At 51.9% G+C, this 19072-nt stretch overlaps 2 protein-coding genes across 2 annotated transcripts in view; one reads left to right on the plus strand and one right to left on the minus strand.

Moving 5' to 3' along the window:
* Ppfia4 (PTPRF interacting protein alpha 4) overlaps positions 1–5334 on the plus strand; it is a 33829-nt gene extending 28495 nt beyond the window's left edge. The window contains exons 22-24 of the mRNA XM_059280265.1: positions 693–761; positions 2634–2811; positions 3281–5334. Of these exons, the coding sequence (XP_059136248.1) occupies positions 693–761; positions 2634–2811; positions 3281–3330 (297 nt within the window). The 3' untranslated portion in view covers positions 3331–5334. The remainder of the gene's footprint in view (positions 1–692; positions 762–2633; positions 2812–3280) is intronic.
* A 6795-nt stretch (positions 5335–12129) lies between these two features.
* Myog (myogenin) lies at positions 12130–13977 on the minus strand. The gene is made up of 3 exons (XM_059281158.1): positions 13507–13977; positions 12802–12883; positions 12130–12251 (listed from the first exon to the last, which is right to left on the minus strand). The coding sequence occupies exons 1-3, from the start codon at positions 13975–13977 to the stop codon at positions 12130–12132; spliced, it is 675 nt and encodes a 224-aa protein (XP_059137141.1).
* Between the last annotated feature and the right edge of the window lie 5095 nt (positions 13978–19072).

Consider the following 19072-nt stretch of genomic DNA (forward strand, 5'->3'; position numbering starts at 1 on the left):
AGAATCGAGTATACTTGTACAATCCGTTTTGATCACCTCTGTCTACTGTTACCCCCTCCAATTCCCACTAACGCCTCTATTCCATCTCCCTCCCAACTTCATGTCCTCTTTCTTTTTGTCTGTGTGTCCAGTTAGTGAAACTAGTTTTTCCAGTAGATAAAGCCTGTCTATTCATGTACTCTGTAATCCTATTCTTAAAATGACATTGACCTTTAATGTATCCCATGTGAAAGAATCCCAAGGTTAACAGTTGACTTGTAGCAGGACACTATTAGTGATTTATTTGAAGTAGTAGCCTCAGGAAGGTGTGTGAGGTTTCTAATAGGCCAAGTGCACTAACTCCTGCCTCCCATCTCTGCCCTCAGGCTCTAGGAAGCAGTTGAAAGATGCCATTAAGGGTGTGTGTGGGGGGAATGAGATGACTCAGTGGATAAAAGAGCTTGTCACCAAGCCTGATGACCTGAGTTTGATCCCTGGGACCTGCATGGTGAAAAGAGAGAAACAATTCTTGAAAATTCTTTTCTAACCTCCACAGTGCATAGTAGCGCGCACACACACACACACACACACACACACACACACACACACACACACTAATAAAAACTGAATTAATGTAAATTTTAAAAGAGAAAGATACCAAAAGTATTGTTAACTAGAGTCCCTCTTTCTTCCTCTTACTGTGTGGGTTTTAGGCCCGTCAAGTGATGGAGAGAGAGTTCAATAACCTGTTGGCCTTGGGCACAGACAGGAAGTTGGATGACGTGAGTACCTGGATATGAATTTAGAGCCTTGGTCATTGCTGATTGGTGGATTGAGGTTCATGAGATCTCCTACCCCAGGGCTGAGGAGTGGTGGCTGGCCCAAGGGAGGAGAGCCAGCAGGGATGGGGAATGGTAAGGGGTGGGGAGGCATGTTGGGCATCAGTAGGCTGTGAGGAAGTCTTTGTGAAAATCATTTCTGGTATAAAACCCAAAAGCCGGTGTTAAACTTCTAGCACCTTCCACCTCAAGGCTCAGCCTTCTCAACCATGCAGGGTCAAAGGTCTTCCCCAGAGGCCATGACTTTGGGGTGTCTCAGGTCCCACTATGTCTCTCCCTGCTTGGTGAGACTGCAGCCTGCCCTCCAGTTGTGTGGTGTTTGAAGACAGACGCTCTGCTGAGGTGCTGAGTGACAGCCTTGCTCTCTGCGAAACAAAACCTCAGGCTTTTGTCACCCCAGATCGCTGTAGCTTCACTCTTCCCTTTACATCCAAGCCGTCTTTCCAGCCCTTCCGGTCTGCAGCAGCTGCCCTTTGACCTTCACCCCGTCAGGCCTTCTTCCCTTTGGGTTCAGGGAAGACTCCGATGCGAACACTCTCTCCTCCTCCTCTTGACCTGTTTCCCGTCACCAACCTTCCACGACCTTGCCAGTCAGTGTGCCTTACCTGACCGCGCTTTGAGCACGTTAAAAAAGAGCCCAGGACCGATGAGATGGCGTAGCAGGGAAAAACTCTTGCTGTACAGGCCAGATGGCCTGGGTTTGATCTCTGGAACCTATAGAGAGGTAGAAAGAGATATCCAACTCTACAGTGTTGTCCTCCAGGTTCCACAGATGTACCGTGGCAGGTGTACCCCCCCCCCCCCACACTCATGTTTATTTTTAGGTTCTCCATCTCCAGACCTTGCTAAATTAAGGAAGGGGACTCCAGCTATCCATTCATCTAACAGTTACTGAGGCAGACAGCATTCCCAGACACCACCCAGGATCAGGGAATACATTCTTTGGGACAACAAAAAGAATCATGCATTTTGCTCCATGGAGCATAGAGCATGATGGAGAGAAAGGAGAAGACAGAAGGAGTAGAAAATGCAGGGACTGTCAGTCCAAGGGCACAATTACAAATCCCAAGGCCCTAGAAATGGGAGGAGTCATTCAGGTAAAAACAGGGGTCAGTGGCCCTGTTCCTGCTCACTCTACCCATATCGTGGGGTCTGTACAGTTCTGAAAACACCAAGGCAGAAGACGAGGCTTGGCTCCGAGGCACTAAACCGTGGCTCTGAAGGGTGGGATGGGTGGCCTATATCCATCCTTTGGAGGAGCATGTCTCTGCTCGACGGTCTGACCCATCCTTGTGTGTTCCGGTCCCACTGGAGTAGGTAGCCCAAGAAATAGGTGAGGCAGAAGATGTTGGAATTCCTGTTTGACAGATAAGAAAACTGAAGCCCGGGGAGAGGTCATGTCGCTAGTAATTCAGCCGAACCAAGAGTGGCAACCTAGAAGTCACGATCCCTGGCAGTGTTTTTCTGTCAACCTGGGTAGTATCTTTATTGAGGCCTGAGGAGGACAGGAGAGCAGTGCTGGGCCTGACCAGACTTCCCACAGGGAGCCTGAAAAGAGAAGTATTTTGAAAAAGCCGTGGGCTCTCCCAGCTCAGTTTGGGAAGATTGGGGGAGGGGGGAGTAGAGCAATGGAGTTGATTGTCAGACCAGATAGGGGGGACCTCCTTCTGGATCTTGTGTGAGAGGCCACTTGTGGTCATCCCCTGTAGCCCCCATTCGTCTTACAGGAGAAAACACTGAGAGCTAGAGAGAGAAGTCATACCCCTCAGAGCTTCAGGGCCTGGGGCGGCAACTCCAATATGCTCCTTGGTGCAGGGGGAAGAGAAGGTGTTCCGTCGAGCACCCTCCTGGAGGAAACGCTTCCGGCCCCGGGATCACCACAGTGGGGGCATGCTGGGCACCTCGGCAGAGACCCTCCCGGTGGGCTTCCGTGTGTCCACGCTGGGCCCGCTGCAGCCCCCACCCGCCCCGCCCAAGAAGATCATGCCGGAAGGTGAGTGCGGGGCTGGCGGCGGGCTCCCTCCCCGCACCCTGGGGCCGAGCGGGCAGGAGAGGGGCGAGGCCGAGGCTGCGCTGCACTAACGCCGCGGTGGGCCGCGCACTAACCCGCGCTCTGTGTGTTCTCCCGCCGCTGCCGACTCCTGCCAGCCGGGACGGCGGGGGCGCAGAGACTGGAGCCCTCCACGGTCCGGACCTACTCCTGCTGACCCCCCCACCCTCCCGCCCCGGGTCTGACGGGGGTGCGCCCCCGGCTCGGGGTAAGTGGGCCTGGCCGTGGCTGCGCTCGCCCGCCTTGCCTCCGCCCCGGCCCGCCCTGCCGCCGCCGCCGCACCCTCGCTGCAGCACCGCCCGGCTTGCCCTGCCCGCTTCGCTTCGTGCTTGGCCGCATGCCGCTCCTACCTGCTGCCCGCCCCAAGGACCACCTCCACTTACAGATCCCGTCTCTCTCTCTTCTCTCTTAGCTCACTCCCACTATCTCTACGGACACATGCTCTCCGCCTTCCGGGACTAGCCGCGGCCCCCAGGCTGGGTGTCCTGGTTTCGCAGGCTCAGCCGGCCCTGACCCCTCCTGCTTGTTCCCTTTCTCCCTTGGCTCCCAGTCTCTCCTCTGTGACTTTCCAGTTGCCCGGGATCTCAGAATATGCTCATCCACTCCTTTGGCATCCCACTACCCGAGTCCTACTTCGTGCCCCTTTTGTAAGTCTCTGGTGGATGTGGCCAAGGTCTCCTGTGTGTGGCGGCACCCAGGTTGTTGGTGCTTGGGATTCTGTGGGAGGGACGGAAGGGCAGCACTGAGTGAGCGTGTTACCACTTACTTATGGGTTCATCAGGCTCACGATCCCAAGCCAAGGACTGAGATGGCCCTTCCAATAAAAGGCCGTTTCGGACTCCGTCCTGCTTGGACTAATTGGCCTTTGGTCCCCTCCACTCTGGCTGTGCCGGATGGTCTGAGTGGTTTTGGTATCCCTTTTCACAGTATCGCCCCCTCTTCCCCAAACCTGGTCACCAGTGTCTGTAGCTCCTGCCTCCAAGTCTTGCTTGGGGGCCATGAGGGGTGTAGAATACCCGAGCCCCTCCAGGGCAAGCCAGGAGGGGAACTGAGGAAGACGAAGGTACAAACTCTGAGCCCAAGCTGATGACACATCCCAAATATGTGGGAGAAACGGACCCGGAGCTTTGGGCCAAGGGTGAGGGCAAGGCAAAGTCTTCAGCTCCTTGCTCAGTAGGAGGTCCAGTCAGGTAAACTAGGAGAGGGGATGGTGGCCTTACTACCTAAGCGCAAAGGGCACTGGGAACGCTCCAGCCCCAGCCACAAGCAGAGCTGCTACCGGACTGAATGGATCAGATTGTGAACTGTTGGCTCTGCTCTGAAAGGGAGGAGGGGGAGGTTTCCATGTCCCAGGTCCAGGATATCTAATGTGGCCTGAGGCAGTCTCCCTTTCGTGTCCTTATGCCCCCCAGTCCTCCTTTAGGATTCTTTTGGGGTCAGCTATCTATTCAAGAAATTCTTGATCTCCTCCCTCTCCACGATTTTAGATGCTTTTCTGGCAGTGTGGTGGGGCAGGATAGATTTATGAGGAATGTCAATCACCTTCTCTTCCAGACCCATTCCTTAGCCTTAGGAAAGCTCAGGACCTCATATCAGGGTGGGTCCATAGAACCTGATACTTAATGGAGGAGGAAAGGAAGTGCCTGGATGGTGTTTGTTGGGAGAAGGCAGTACAATGCCATCTCTAGGTGAGTGGAGTAGCTGGCTTGCCATCTCATCCATCCACTGGGATCCTGAACAGGAGCTAGGCTAGCAGGTGGAGAAACGAGCCAGAACTCCCTGTCTAAAAAGGGCTTAGAGCTTTGTGCTGTTGCCCAGCAGAGGAAAGCTTGACTAAGGGGGTGACTGAATGGGCTCACCTGGGCTGGGGCAGGCGACTACCTGTTCTCGATCCCGTTGTTTCTGCTTGCCTACCAGTCAGGCTGCTGGGAATGGAGATGGGAAACAGTTGAGTAGAACGTGAATTGGGTAGAGAGAAAGAAAACCCGACCCTGAGCTCCGGAGTTACAGGGAAGTACCAGCATCCTAAAATGGAAGTTGAGCTGGAAAACACCACCTGACTCCTTCTGTGGACTAGCTGTGTGGGGGTGTCAGCCCTGCCCCTTCTCTACCATGTGACCCTATCATGATTTTCGATGTCTGAGGTAGCAGCTGGGGAGCCAGGTGCATTCAGGGCCAGCAGGGTGGACGGAACAGGGGATCCGCATGCAGTGATGGAAGGCTGCTGTCATGGTGTACCCCCTTGCCTCATAGTCAATATATATGTATGTATATTTTTTTTTTCTGGAGAGTCACCAGTGACCCAAGCTCTCCTTGCCAGCCTCCTGTGTCTCACCAGGTCCCTTCTCAGTACTGTATTGGCTCAGTGCTTCAGGAGTGTGTGTGTGGGAGTGTGCGTGGGTGTGTGTGGGTGTGAGTGGGTGTGTACGTACCAATAAACAACCTGGTTTTAAGACAAAGTACAAATGGCCTCCGTTTCTTTATTAAGCACTTCGTTCACCTGATGTGCCCAGCTCCCTTCGCAGGCCTTAGGTGGCTGTGCTCTGGGAAGGAAGTATCAGAGTTTTGAACACACAGGCAATACCCTTCTGTTTATCACACACTCGCGGGATTGATGGGAAAGTTAGTGTTTGGGTGGCGTGTACCAAGGGTTTCTAGAACAAGGGTGAAGGGGTGAGAAGCTATCAGGCTGGTCGGTTTTCTCTTTCATCTTTATTCATGTGCCCAGGCTTCCTCCACTTGGTCCTTTCCCACTGAGCCTGGAATCACTGCTGCTGCCCAGCTTCCTCTGTACATCTCTGCATTCCAGGAGCTGTCTTAGTTACTTTTTGATTGCTGTGATAAGATACCATGACCAAGGCAATTTATGAAAAAAAAAATCATTCAATTGGGGGCTTGCTTACAGCTTCAGAGGGTTAGAGTCTATGACTGTCATGGCGGGGAGTGCGGAAGCAGGGCAGGCAGGCAGGCAGGCAGGCACGACACTGGAGAAGTAGCTGAGAGCTTAATACTGAGACAACCAAAAGGCAGAGAGACAGCTGACTGGGTGGCATGGGCTTTTAAAGCCTCAAAGCCTGCCTGCCCTCTTTGACACACCTCCTCCAATGAGGCCATATTCCTAATCCTTCCCAAACAGTTCCACCAGCTGGGGACCAAGCATTCAAATATGTGAGACTGGGGGGGGGGGCATTCTTTTTTCCTTCTTTTTTTTTGAGACAAGTTTCTCTGTGTAACAGCCCTAGCTCTTCTGAAACTCACTCTGCTCTGTAGAGCAGTCTGGCCTCAAACTTACAGAAATCTGCCTGCCTCTGCCTGGGATTAAAGGCGTGTGCTGCCTCCACCACCACCACCACCACTGGGCCGGGGCCATTCTCATTTAAACCACCACAGGGGGGCTCCATTACTGTAGTTCAGGGTCCAGTCCCTCCGCCGCTGAGTGGCCTGAAGAAGCTATTCATGACTGGGATCCCTGGCCCTCTCCTCTTCCCCCCAGTTTGAGTCTGCCTAATCAGAAATGTCCTGTCTGCCAGCGCCTCCTCCAGAAGACAGCTCAGTGCTCTTTTCCTCACCTCTGAAGCTTTGGCCCTTCAACTCCTTTCCAAGTCTCTCACGGGAGGCAATGGCTGGCGCTGTGGCAGAGCTAGGCAGCCACCGCCCTTCAGCTCCATGACCACTCTACACATGTCTACAGCCCTGGGCTGTCACTGGGCTATGACAGCGCTCCTTGGGTCAGTCTCTTTGATCCCTACATTGAATGAGTAAATCGACTGACCTCATCTCGGGGAATGGCTGAGAGGATGATTATTAATAAACGCTGACAAATCCCTGAGTACTGCTGTGTGCCAGACCCTTGCCTGGTCCTGCCGCTATTGCAAAATAACGTTACACGGGTCATTTTTAATCAACAGCAATGTGTTTCTCACAGTCTTGGAGTTTGAGAAGTCTGAGGGCAAGCCACTGGCAGAGTTAATCTCCGGTGAGGACCCAGTCTTCAGACATGGTACTTTGTCAAGGTGTTCTCACGTGCTAGAAAAGCTTGAAGGGTAACAAGGACAAACAGGCTGCCAGACCTCTACATAAGGGCACTAACACCATTCACGAGGGCACAGCCCTCATGTCCTAATTGCCTTCAGAAGACCTATCTGTTAATAATATTGCATTAGGGATTAGGTATTTTAAAAACTGAAACAATTTTTTTTTAAATCTAAGTGTGAATGTGCACATGTGTGTGTGGGTGCCAGTGGAGGCCAGAAGACACATGGGTCCCTTGGAGCTGGAGGTACAACATTTGTGAGCTGCATGATGCAGGTGCTGGGGTCCAAGCTTGGGTCTTTGTGACAGAGCAGCAAGCCGTCCTAACCGCTGAGCCATTTATCCAGCCCCGAACATGAGCTGAATATGAATTTTGAAGAAACACAAACATCCAAATTATAACTTGTAGTAGACAGATTAACTTGTAGTAATCAAATTAATTAGTTAATTAATCTAATCCTCACAAGCCAGCAGTGTGACATCATTGTCACCTTATGTAACAGGAAATTGTCAGGCTAAGATCACGCACCTTATGAAAGACATGAGTTTCAAGCCTACCTCTGAGTCCAGTGTGCTATCCGTAACTGTAATCTGTATGGTAAATTCCTGACCTAGCACCCGGAGTGCTCGACAGCTTAACTGCTACTTCTAAGAGAGAGCATCATGATTTCTCCAGCCATCCTAATTCTCTTTCCCTCATACCTTTGTTTGTAACCACCCAAGTGGCCCTTGGCATCTCTGAATCATCCTGGGGTCATGAGTCCACTCATATGAGTGATGAACCATGTGGGTGACACATACTGCATTCTTGTGTCCCTTCCATAGCCCTTGGTGCCCCAAACACCGATGAGACAGGAATGACAGAGTCCATGGGCACAGGTGACAGGAAGAGAGCCAGATACTAACTCAGGCAGAGCCCAGGCAAGGCAAAGAGAGGTGAGATATGTCTGCAAGCCTCTCCGTGTCCCCACCACTCATGGTCAAAGGTGGAACTAATGAGCTGTAGTAGCTGGATACAGGAGAGAGGTCTGACGGGTCCAGAGAGCCACGACTTCCCAGTGTTGCAGCCACTAGGTTGGGGATCTAGAAAGAGCAGTTCTGTATGGAAATGAGTATTCAAGCATGCTGGGCGTCAGATAAGACCCTATTAGCATCATGTTTCACCTTCCTTCCTTCCTTCCTTCCTTCCTTCCTTCCTTCCTCCCTTCCTTCCTTCCTCCCTCTCTTCCTTCCTCTTCCTTCCTTTCTTCCTCTCTTTCTCTCTTTTTTCTTCCTCTCTCTCTCTCTCTCCCCTTCCTTCTTTCCTTTTTTTTTTTTTTTTGTTTTTTGTTTTTGAGACAGGGTTTCTCTGTGTAGCCTTGGCTATCCTGGAACATGCTCTGTAGAGCAGGCTGGCCTCGAACTCACAGAGATCTGTCTGCCTGGGATTAAAGGTGTGCACCACTGCTGCCCAGCTTTAGCATCATGTTTCTTTGGCATTTGGAGAAAACAGGGAAGAATCTTTCCAAGGAAGGGTCCTTAAAAGGTTTTCCTCTGCTCTTCTCTGGAAATGTTGTAAACAGAGTGAGAGACAAGGAGTCTGGGTCTGGGCGGCCACCCACAGCTGAGAGAATGTAGGGAGGAGGGACATAAAAGGGCAGTGACATACGTTCCTACCAAGGCCTGAACTGGGCTTCTTTAGCCAACTTGGGAGCTCTAGCCCCCCTTAGGCGTCTGTGCCCCAATTTGGGCCTTAGAAACCAGGAAACTAAAGAACATAGGGCATGACATGTTAGGGGATAATAGGGTGGCATTTCTTCCATGGAGCAGACACCTGAGTTGAGGGGACTCCTCTCCTACCACTGTTCTTCCACATCAGTTGCCCCAACCACCTAGTACACCTGCAGTCACTAGTGGGAAGGTTTTCTGGGAAGTTAGACACCTAAGAATGTTTACTGGAGGGCACAGATGGTACTTTAATAAGCATCCTGTAACTCATAATAATTAGCCAAACACCAGGAAGTTCCTATATGCACACTAACAATTGGTATGCCAGTTTCAAGTGATTCTTGTCTTTTCATTCTTGTGGATTCCTTAAAGTCCATTATTAGGCAACATTTGATTAACCCAGTTTGATTTATTGTACTTACTTCCACTGATTGAGGGAATTTAAGTTAATTTCCCTAAAGAACGCCGCCTCATTATTCATTAACATGAGTGTTATCTGTAATTCTATTGTGAAGGTGGTGAATTTGTTAATTTAAGGAAACCCTGATGCTTAATAACATTTTGTGAAAATATTCTGGGCTCCTGTGTGGCAGTTAGTCATTCACATCTGTGCTGTGCTGGAGTATTGTGACTTGAGGACTTGCAAGCCGTGATTACACCTGTCAGTGCACGGGGTCTCCAGTGACTCCGCTGACTCCAGTGACCGTTGCTGTCCTCTCAAGGGGGAATATACACCTCAGTTACCAGTTGGCATAACTGGAAAGAATGGGCTTGAACACTATATCCAGAAATCCCAGAAGCCACGAGCCCCATGGTATTCATCGAGTGCCCTTACTGTTAGCCAGCACTAGACCCTTGGAGGGGCCTAGGAGGACAAGGGATAGATGCAGCATTCCAACTGAAGGCAGTGGGGTAGTATCCACCTAAGAACACTGGGAGGCACTGGGATGGAGGACCTAACTCTCAGAAGAGCCCTTTTTGGTTTCGTAGTTGAGTGTTTTGGTGGTTGTAAGGAGAGCACGCTAGATTAGTGATAAGGTGTGGTGATGCAGACCCTTACTTCACCCCAAGGACAGTAGGTCAAGGCTAGACTTAGATGTTGGACAGTAGATCAAGGCTAGACTTAAATATTCCTCTCCAGGCTATCTGGGAAACTGTAATTCAATGACACAAACTCAAAAAGAAGAAAATCCTTCGACTCAGGATGGATAGTTGCTTATTTGAGACAAACAGACTTTGATGGGACCAACCTTTTCCACCTTCTCACTCTCTCCATGTTCCCAAAGCTCTGCCAAGTCTTCCTCATACTGTCTTTAGGTACAGTTTTCCCGGTCAGGTTGGGAAGGCAGTTGGGGAGGGGCCCCGCTGAGCTTGAGCAAGCGTGGAGTGACCATCATCACCCGCTGTCTTCAGCTGGCTCAAGTCAGTTGCCAAAGGGCCCCAGAGAACTGTAGAGGGCCCGGGACGTACCATGTCCTGAATCCCTGTCTGCAGCAGTTTGGAAATGATCTGCAGTAAACCAGACAAATGGCGTGACAGAGCTGGAATGAGTAAAGTTGAAGTCAATGTTCTTGGTCCATTCCCATTCCAGGGCCTTTGGACTTTTCTGTTCATCCTTACACCATCTCCAGCCATGATCCTTGCTCTCAGTTTCCCACCCACCTTCTCCCTTTGGGAAGCTAGTCTTTGAAAAAGGAGCAACCATCACCAAGATGCATCTGACCAGGACAACTTCCTGGAGACCACTTGACAAATGAAACATTGGGAGGTGGATGGCAAACCCATCAAAAGGAGACATCCCAAGAGGAAGCGTGAGAGGGTAACCTGGGAGACAGCAGGACTTTTAACTCATCAAGCCGAGACCTTGGGGAGACAAGGACACAATTCTACTGGCCCAAAATGATGCTGCTATATTTATTGACTGTAGTAAATGTTAACTCTCAGCTTGTTAGCGAAGAATCCAAATGCTGTTTGTCAGGGGGATAGAAGGTATGTCTGTGACGGGAGACAGTATGGTGTTTTTCCATGCTAAGCATTGTTTTTAGGCTTTTTACATTACCAATCCCAGGAATGATGACTGGAATACAAAGAGAGGTTTCACAAAAAAAAAAAAAAAAAAAAGAAAGAAAGAAAGAAAAAAAAAAAAGAAAAAGGAGCAACCATAGTTTTGCCTCTGATTTTTCTCTGTTTCTCAGCTCCCTCAGCAGAATTTCCTCATCTTTGAGCTGGAGGTGGGGACAGGAATATCCCTGTCCTGGAGGGGAGGGCAGAGGGTGGTAAGGGGACATGCTATTTGTCCTGTGAAGAAATGACAGCGTCTGAGTCCACTTGCTCTGTGTAGCCCCCTTCTGTTTCTCTGTAGAGCATAAGGTCATGTGGATCTATGGGAGAGACAGGGCCGAGGGAGGAAAGTCCTGCAAACCCAGCTCTACAACCCTAACCCTACCTGTGGACTGAGCATAAGGTGTGAGCATGCTCAGTAGACCTATTGGGCTGTTAAGTTGGAACACAGCAGACTGTGAATGATGTCTGAAGCAAAGTACAACAGAGTGCGTTGTAGGCCTGCCTTGGTGTGCCCAGGATTTCTGAGGACTCCGGGTCTTTCCCCAGCTGCGCATCACCTGGCTCCTGTCTCTAAGGACCAGTTCAGGACCACAGCTCCATTCACATGAATCCACCCGAGTCATCCCCCCTCCACACCTTGGGTATATGGACCTCCAAGGGGAAGGGACAGTGTTGACAGTGTCCCCCCTTATACATCATCGCAGACACTTTTCTAGCAACCAGTCTTTATTCATTTTTTAAAAAAGGAAATCCAAATAAGTTAGCAAAAGGATTACAAAAAAGAAATTGGCAAAACCACACAAGGCTTAGTTAACAAAAGAAGTCACCCCAAGAGCCCCGCCCCCTTCCCTGCCTGTCTCTGGCAACATCAGCGCAGGAGACCTTGGTCAGATGGCAGCTTTACAAACAACACACAAAACAAAACAAAACAATACACAAACCACAGGAAGGTTCCCAATCTCCACTGCAAAAGCTTGGCCCCCAGAGACTTTGGAACAGGGTGGCTCCTCGCCCTTCTCTCTCAACTCAGGGCAGGCCCAGCCCAGCCACTGGCATCAGGAAGAGATCGGAACAGATGTGCATGCTTGTCCAGATCAGGGCGCTGTCTCTGTCTCTCATTTGGGGGGTGGAATTAGAGGCATATTATGATTTAAAAAAAAATCTCCTGAGTTTGCCCCATTGGGGGACATCCACAAGGGGGTTCTCTGGACCCCATCTTTCTTTCCTTGGAAGGGGATGCTCTCTGCTCTAAGGAGTCAGTTAAATGAGGGCATCCATTCCCTCGCTGGGCTGGGTGTTAGCCTTACATGAATGGGGAGTGGGTAGTCTGGCCTGTGACAGTCTGGGGCTCTTTTCCTGGCACCAGGACAGCCTCACTTAAAAGGCCCCCGCAGCAGAAGTGGTGGCCTTTGTCACCAACTTGGGGGCTCACACGGACACCCAGCCTGGCAGACAATCTCAGTTGGGCATAGTTTCATCTGGGAAGGCAACAGACATATCCTCCACTGTGATGCTGTCCACGATGGAGGTGAGGGAGTGCAGGTTGTGGGCATCCGTAGGGTCAGCTGCAAGCAGATGATCTGTAAGGAGAAGAGGGGAGTGTTTCCTGGGCAAGGGGGATGGGACCCTTGAGATGACGCAGGTTTTCCAGGACAGATAGGTGAGCAAGAGTCAGGAGTTCCCCCCAGCCACTAGCCCTCCCCATGCTGTGTGTGTGTGTGTGTGTGTGTGTGTGTGTGTGTGTGTGTGTGTGCTGCCTCTCCAAACTCCTCTAATGCAGTTAGGTGAAGGTGAAGCCAGGATAGTGTATCCCAGGGAACTGGGCCCCAGTTTGGCTGCACTGACTCAGCGATTCCCAGAGACCCCTGGGGCAGGGACAGGCCCTTCTCCCTGAGGTCAGCCACCAGACACCAGCTGGGAAGCTGTTGAAAGCTGTGACTACTCCTTAGCTGGTCAAGGCTACCGGGAGGCAAAGGGCTTCCAGCCCACCATTGGGGGCCCTCAGGTCAGCAGGTTCTTGAGAAAGCCACGGGAAGGTGACTGGAACATGGAATAAGGTAAGGGAATAGCCCAGCCTAGTTAGGGACTGAGCGATTTGAGCCCTGGCTACCAGGGTCAGGATTCACTTACCTCCCGGGTTGGGCCCGAACTCCAGTGCACTGCCCCACTCTGGACTGCAGGAGGCGCTGTGGGAGTTGCATTCACTGGGCACCTGCAGGACCAGACGAAGATCCAAGGTCAAGTCTACTACCATCCTCAGGTATACTGTCTCTTTGCCTGGGTTACAGGGTGGGTTACCCACCCTAGAAGGTTCACCACAGACACCCACCCTACTTTCTAGGTCTTTCCTGGCTTCTAGGATGGGAATTTTGCCTTCACTTTGGGGATAAGGGTGATAAGCCGGAGAACCTGGTTATGGTGACCTCTGAGCAGGCCTGCAGGGATTCTAATGTATTTGGTCAGCTCAACCATGGAGGCTGTGGGTTTGGGACAAAGCAGGTTTGTTTGGCCACTGGGTCTGGCCTTTTAGATGCTGACTCAAGCATGGGAATCAGCCCTCATCTTCATGGCTCACCTAAGCCCTTACTGCAGGCTTATTTCTGGGCCCCCTCTGCTCTCTAGTGCCAGTCCACCCTACCCCATCTGTATTTACCATCCACTGCCTTTGTCGGGTCTGGGAACGGTATGAGCACAGGAGGCCTCTGGGCAGCCTAGCTGAAGGGGTCCTGGATTCCCCAGGGCCCCGCTTTACACCTGTTCCAGCTCTGGTGGCCCGAGGCTGAGCAGGCACCTCCCTCTGGCCCTGTCCCTAGAACTGGTGCACTAGCCACTTACCACCGGCTGGGGCCCGCCCCCGCCTCGGTAGCGGAGATCTCGCTCCTCCTGGTTGAGGGAGCTGAGCAGGGCCTGGAGGCGCTCAATGTACTGGATGGCACTGCGTAGGATCTCCACCTTAGGCAGCCGCTGGTTGGGGTTGAGGAGGGTGCTCCTTTTCAGGGCCTCGAAGGCCTCGTTCACCTTCTTGAGTCTGCGTTTCTCTCTCAGTGTGGCTGCTCTCCGCCGGTCCACAGACACTGACTTCCTCTTACACACCTTACACGCCCACGGCAGGCACTGGCCGGGGCAGTGCTCAGGGGTTCCCAGCCCCTTTTCTTCCAGGGGCCCTCGGGCTTCCGGGCTCAAGCTGAGCTCGGTCCGCTCATAGCCTGGGGGCTCGAAGCCCTGGAGGTGGACAGGCAGGTAGTTTTCCCCATCATAGAAGTGGGGCTCCTGGTAGAAGTAGGGGGATGTCTCATACAGCTCCATCGGGTCGGAAAAGGCTTGTTCCTGCCACTGGCCCCCAAGCTCCTGCAGCCCCTCACGCCAACTGCTGGGTGCCATTTAAACCTTCCCTGCTGGCATGGACCCAGAGATAAATATAGCCAACGCCACAGAAACCTGAGCCCCCCTCTAAGCTGTTGCTGCACATCAAGACGTTTACAGTGGATTACGTGTGATTCCCCTTCCCTCTCCTTGTGCCCCTACCCCACCCTGCCAGCCTGCCCCTGGCCCAGGCAGCTCCTGTGCACGGGTCGGGAGGCCGTCGGCTGTAATTTGATTAGTTTTCATTTCTCCACAGCCCCTGTGGGCCAGGGAAGGTGGGGGGTGGATGCATTCCCCCTCTCATCTGCTCCTTTCAATTACTCCTACCCGGGCCGCCTGCCTGCTCTCCTCCATGGTCCAAGGCAGCTGGTGGACAGGGCAGGAGGACCCAAGAACGAGGTGGCTTTGGCTAGAAGGGGCCTTCTGAGTCCATCTAGCCGCCTCTCTGCTGCTTGGCAGCACCAGTCCCATGAGACCCCTGAAGACCTACCACCACAGCGGACCACTCCAGATTTGGGGCCATGTGTGTGTGAATCCCTAGAATCCATGGAGGCAAAAGACAGAAACTCAGAAGAACAGATGGATTCAACTTCTGGGTTTCCACAGCCGTTTTGACCTTATGTATTCTCTTGGGCATAGATTGAAGCACGAGTAAGGGGGATTCTTAAGTAGTAGGGGCCAGGGAAAGTCAGTGTTGAGTGAGGATTAGAACTCACAGCCTCCTCACTGCCGTCTTTCCCCCCAGCTAAGAGCTATTCAGCCTTCCGTCTTCCTCCTTGGTCACTGTTGGTCATCTCTCCATACTTTCCTCTCAGTGATATCTCCTGCCCTGTTTTCATCTTGACTCCTTTCTGTAGATGGGGTGGCAAGGAGAATAGTCCTTCATATTGTCTGTGTCCCTCCTGGGCCACCAGGCTAAGTTCTTCTGTCTCTTCCTGCTCACGTCATCACCGTTGTTGTATGCACCGTACACTCCAGAATGACAGGTGGGGTGGGGGTGGAGGACTTTCCATTTGGTCTCCGGCTGCCTCAGTCAGTGGTTACCTCAAGGCACTGGTGGTCAGGTAGGACAGCTCTAAGAGCAGGCTGCGGGCCACTGGCCACTGGCCACCTTCTTTCATCCTACCTCTGATTCCCAAATCCCCTTCCTGTGGACGTCACATGACAGCCTATTCTACTGACCCACAGCTTAAGGAATCCAAAAACTCTTACCCGTGGGTCAGGATTTTCCCCAGGATCCTGCATACTAAGTGTGAACCACCCTGCTCTCCCCAGTCCAGTGGCGGAGGAGATGGATGCATTGTGGCTAGCAGTCGGGACAATAGGGGGAAATAGAGTTGTGTGTGGTGGGGGCTCAGGAAGGACTCACTTCACAGGGGAGGTGAGAGCTGAGTGGGGTTTGAAGGACCAGCTCTCTCTCCTCCCTTAAGCCACAGGGAAGAGCCAAGAAAATGCCGCTGTCCTTTGAGGGAGAGAACAGGTGGGAAGGAGACGAGATAGACAATGAAAGAGCCCCCAGCACACTGGGACACAGGGAAGCCTTAACTCAGTTCTTGACTTCACTCATGGGATACAAAGTGCAGTACAGTGAGTGTGTGGGTTCTAAACCTGGCCAGACAGTAATCTCCGCATTCAGCACGCTTCCCAACCTCTCAGAAAGAAGAAACAAACAAAAATTTACCTTGCTTCAGTTTATACTCCAGTCCTGTAAGCCCCGAATAAAAGGGGGCTGGGTGGGTGTCATAGCTGCCATGGAAATCTAAAATTGGTATCTTTTGTCCTTGTGGGACCCAATCAGACTTACCCCTAAGCAATCTGTCTTCTTCCTCTGAAGTGAGAGCAGAAAGGACTTGTTCTTAGATGGCTTGCAGGACCCTGGTGAACCTGGCCCCTCAGCAGAGAATGCTCCAGTACCAAGCTGTTAATGCCACAGCCAATGGGATGGGTGGGCATGGTGGCATACACCTTTAATTCCATAGTTGGAGAGGCCAAGGCAGGAGGACTGCCAGTTCTAGGCTAGTCTGGACTAGTTGGGGGATTCTGTCTCAGTCACTGAAGGCTAAACCTCTGGGGAGGGCTGGGGGGACAACAAGTGCTGGATCGGGTCTTGGGGAACCAGCAGAATGAGGACATGACAAGGCGAGAAGATGGATCAGTTGGGTGGGTCGATCGGTTTGTATAGATCTCAGGGTTCTGATGAGGGGGTGTGGCTGAAAACAAGTCTGTAAGTATCAGAGGACTAACTGGGCATGGACGGACTTGGAAAGTGAGACAAGGAAACCACATTACCCACAAACCCCCTTGACAGTAAGTCAGGAGTGAGGCAGTAAAGGTCTGGACCATTGACTTGGGCAGGAGGGTGAGTTTGACTGGGAAAACCTGCATGTTTCAAGCTGTCAGCAGGTGTGTGTATGTGTGTGTGTGTGTGTGTGTGTGTGTCCAGCACATGGAAGCACCCAGTGAATAGAAGACTTACTCCGTTCTTGCCACATCTCTGCTTCTGTGCCCTCACTTTCTCTTAACCTCGTGCTCCTCAATCAGGTGTCTGCTTTAACCGCCTGGACCACAGGATCAGGACCGGAGGAGGGACGCCCCCCTCCCAATTCTCTCAATCAGGAAACTGTGTGCTGGGCACTGGGTGGCATGAGCAGGATGTCATCTGCCTGCCACCCTGTGCTCACAGTTGAGTGATAATTGTGTACCCACACTCTCCTTTCCAAGATAGAAAGTGCTGGGGGACAGAAGAGAAGGCTAGAAAAGGCACAAGCGTAAGCCAGAGAAGAAATGGATTCTCTTTCTCCTTTCTGTGTTCAACCTACTCTGTGTTGGTCCCTGAGCGGGGAGGAGGGCTGTGACTAGACCCAGCTCTGGCCTGCAGGAAGCAAGCACTGGATGTGAATGTGCGGGTGGGGCTGGGAGTTGTGAGTCTGAGTCCCTGCGAATCCTTGTCTGTAGACATCTTTGTGTATTGTGAGTGAGATGGACTGGAGAGTTTGCCAGGCCCCACCGTGGGGCAAAGATGCTCTTGGGACTGAGGTGGTATAGTCACTCAGGTTTCTCTGATCTCTCAAAATCCCAATGCAGAAGGTAGAGGTGCTGGCCCTTTAGACACCTTATTCTCTCATCAACCCGTGAGACATGCCTAGCCCTTGGTCTTTCTTCCCTGCACACCCCAGCACCCCACAAGCTGCCCTCTGATGGACGGGAACACATTGGTGCCAGGCACAGAGCAGCCTTTGTGTTCCACCATCAGTGGTGATCCATCAGCTGGGTCCTGACAGCAGGACATCCAACCTTAATCCCTACCCCTGCTGCGTGGGCATATGGGGGGCCCTGCCCCTGATGGAGCCTCCCCAGGCAGTCATGCTTTCTCCAGAGGAAGCCCCTATCTCCTGCAGAGGCTTCAGACCCAGGCTGGTGGCCTCCCACCCTGGCTGGCCATCTCAACTTGACTTTGTCCATTTGCATGCTGGGCTGACCTCATTTGCATGGTAGCATCAGGTTTCAGAAATCCCCTTCACCTGCTCCCGGTTCCTTCTCCTTCTGCTGCATACCGTCTGGCCTCCAACCCTTTCTAGTCCTTACAGATGAGCTGACCTGGGCTGCCAGGTTGCTTGACTAGAATCAAGGCAAGTGTCTCATTCTGGAGTCTCATGTGCTTGGGAACAGAGGCTCAAGAAGGTATAGAGAGGGGAACCTCTGGCCTCTCCAAACAGGCCCCACCTTTTGCTTTCCGAGGCAAGGTCTCTGAGAATTATTTGTAGGGACTGAGTGGGGATTGGGTCTTGGTAATATGTATATGTTTCAGTAAGTATTCATAAATATGCTGTGCAAATCCACACTATTTAATGAGGCAGTAGCTTTTTTAATGGGGTGTGAACAGATCACAGGATCATAGACCATCAAAGTTACAAGGCAGTTGAGGATCGGCTAGTCCATCTTCCTTCTATACAGGAGGAAACAGAGGCCCAGAAAAGGGACTTGTTCAAGAGTGCTGAGGACTTGAGTTAGGTATCAAGGGTGTATCTTCTTGGAAGGTCTGATCTTAGACCTTGGGGCTGAACTTCTTTCCCTCTGTGAGGTTGCAAGTGAGAAAGGGTACAGCAGGTGGGTAGACAAGGTCTCAGGGAGTGTGAGGCCACATGCCTGTGGACCTCGGGAAGTTCAGGGAGATCTTAGGGGGAGCTGTTATGGAGAGAGGAACAGAGGAGACAGGACAAGTATGAGAAGAGAAACTGGGGCCTTGGGATGGGAGGTTTAGAGGTACATGAGAAAAGAGATGAGCTGGGATGGGGAGAGGCCCTGGCCTTTGGACCACATGTCAGGCAACCACTGAGAAATCCTATCCCGGCCTGGAATCTGGAGCTCAGAGCCAGGATCATCCTTTAAGAATCTTTGGCTTTGGGGTGGGGAAAGGGGTAAACCTGGAGGCGGAAGAGGTTGGGTCCCGGGAGAGCTGGGGTCAAGAAGAGGGGGTTGTTGGAGACAAAGCAGAGAGCTGGTGACCAAAATAACTGGAGCAGGGCTCAGCAGAGCACATGGCCATGTGAACTCAGGGCCTGGCTCCTGTAGGACCTTTGGAAATAAGGGTGAGGATTGTGAGTATGCCGCAGTCCATCATAGTGGCCCTTTACCCCCTGGTTGGGGCAGAAGCTGTCAGGAACTTAAGGGAAGTGGATGGATAAGGAGGATATGAGGCGGGTGGGTGCTGTATCCTCCCCTCTGGTTCTCAGTTTGCTCACCTGTAAACCCAGATGCTGTACCCAATGGTCCAAAAAATGGCCTTCCCCTCAACTCCACATGCCGGCCTGGAGGAAGTGCCAATAAGATAAATCACATTGGTAAAGTGATTTGTGCTGCTTGTACTCGTTGAGAGCAGACTCTGGAAGTGAGGAACCTCCTCCCTCCATCTCCAATTCCATGCTGATTTCACGTGTCCTACCAAAGGGCAAGCTGGCCACCTGGGTCTGAAACAGGGAGCAAGGTGTACAGCAAACAGCTAAGGGTATTAACAACATTGTGCCCTCAAGAGTGACTA

This window comes from Peromyscus eremicus, chromosome 15 (assembly GCF_949786415.1).
Source record: "Peromyscus eremicus chromosome 15, PerEre_H2_v1, whole genome shotgun sequence".
Classification (NCBI taxonomy): domain Eukaryota; kingdom Metazoa; phylum Chordata; class Mammalia; order Rodentia; family Cricetidae; genus Peromyscus; species Peromyscus eremicus.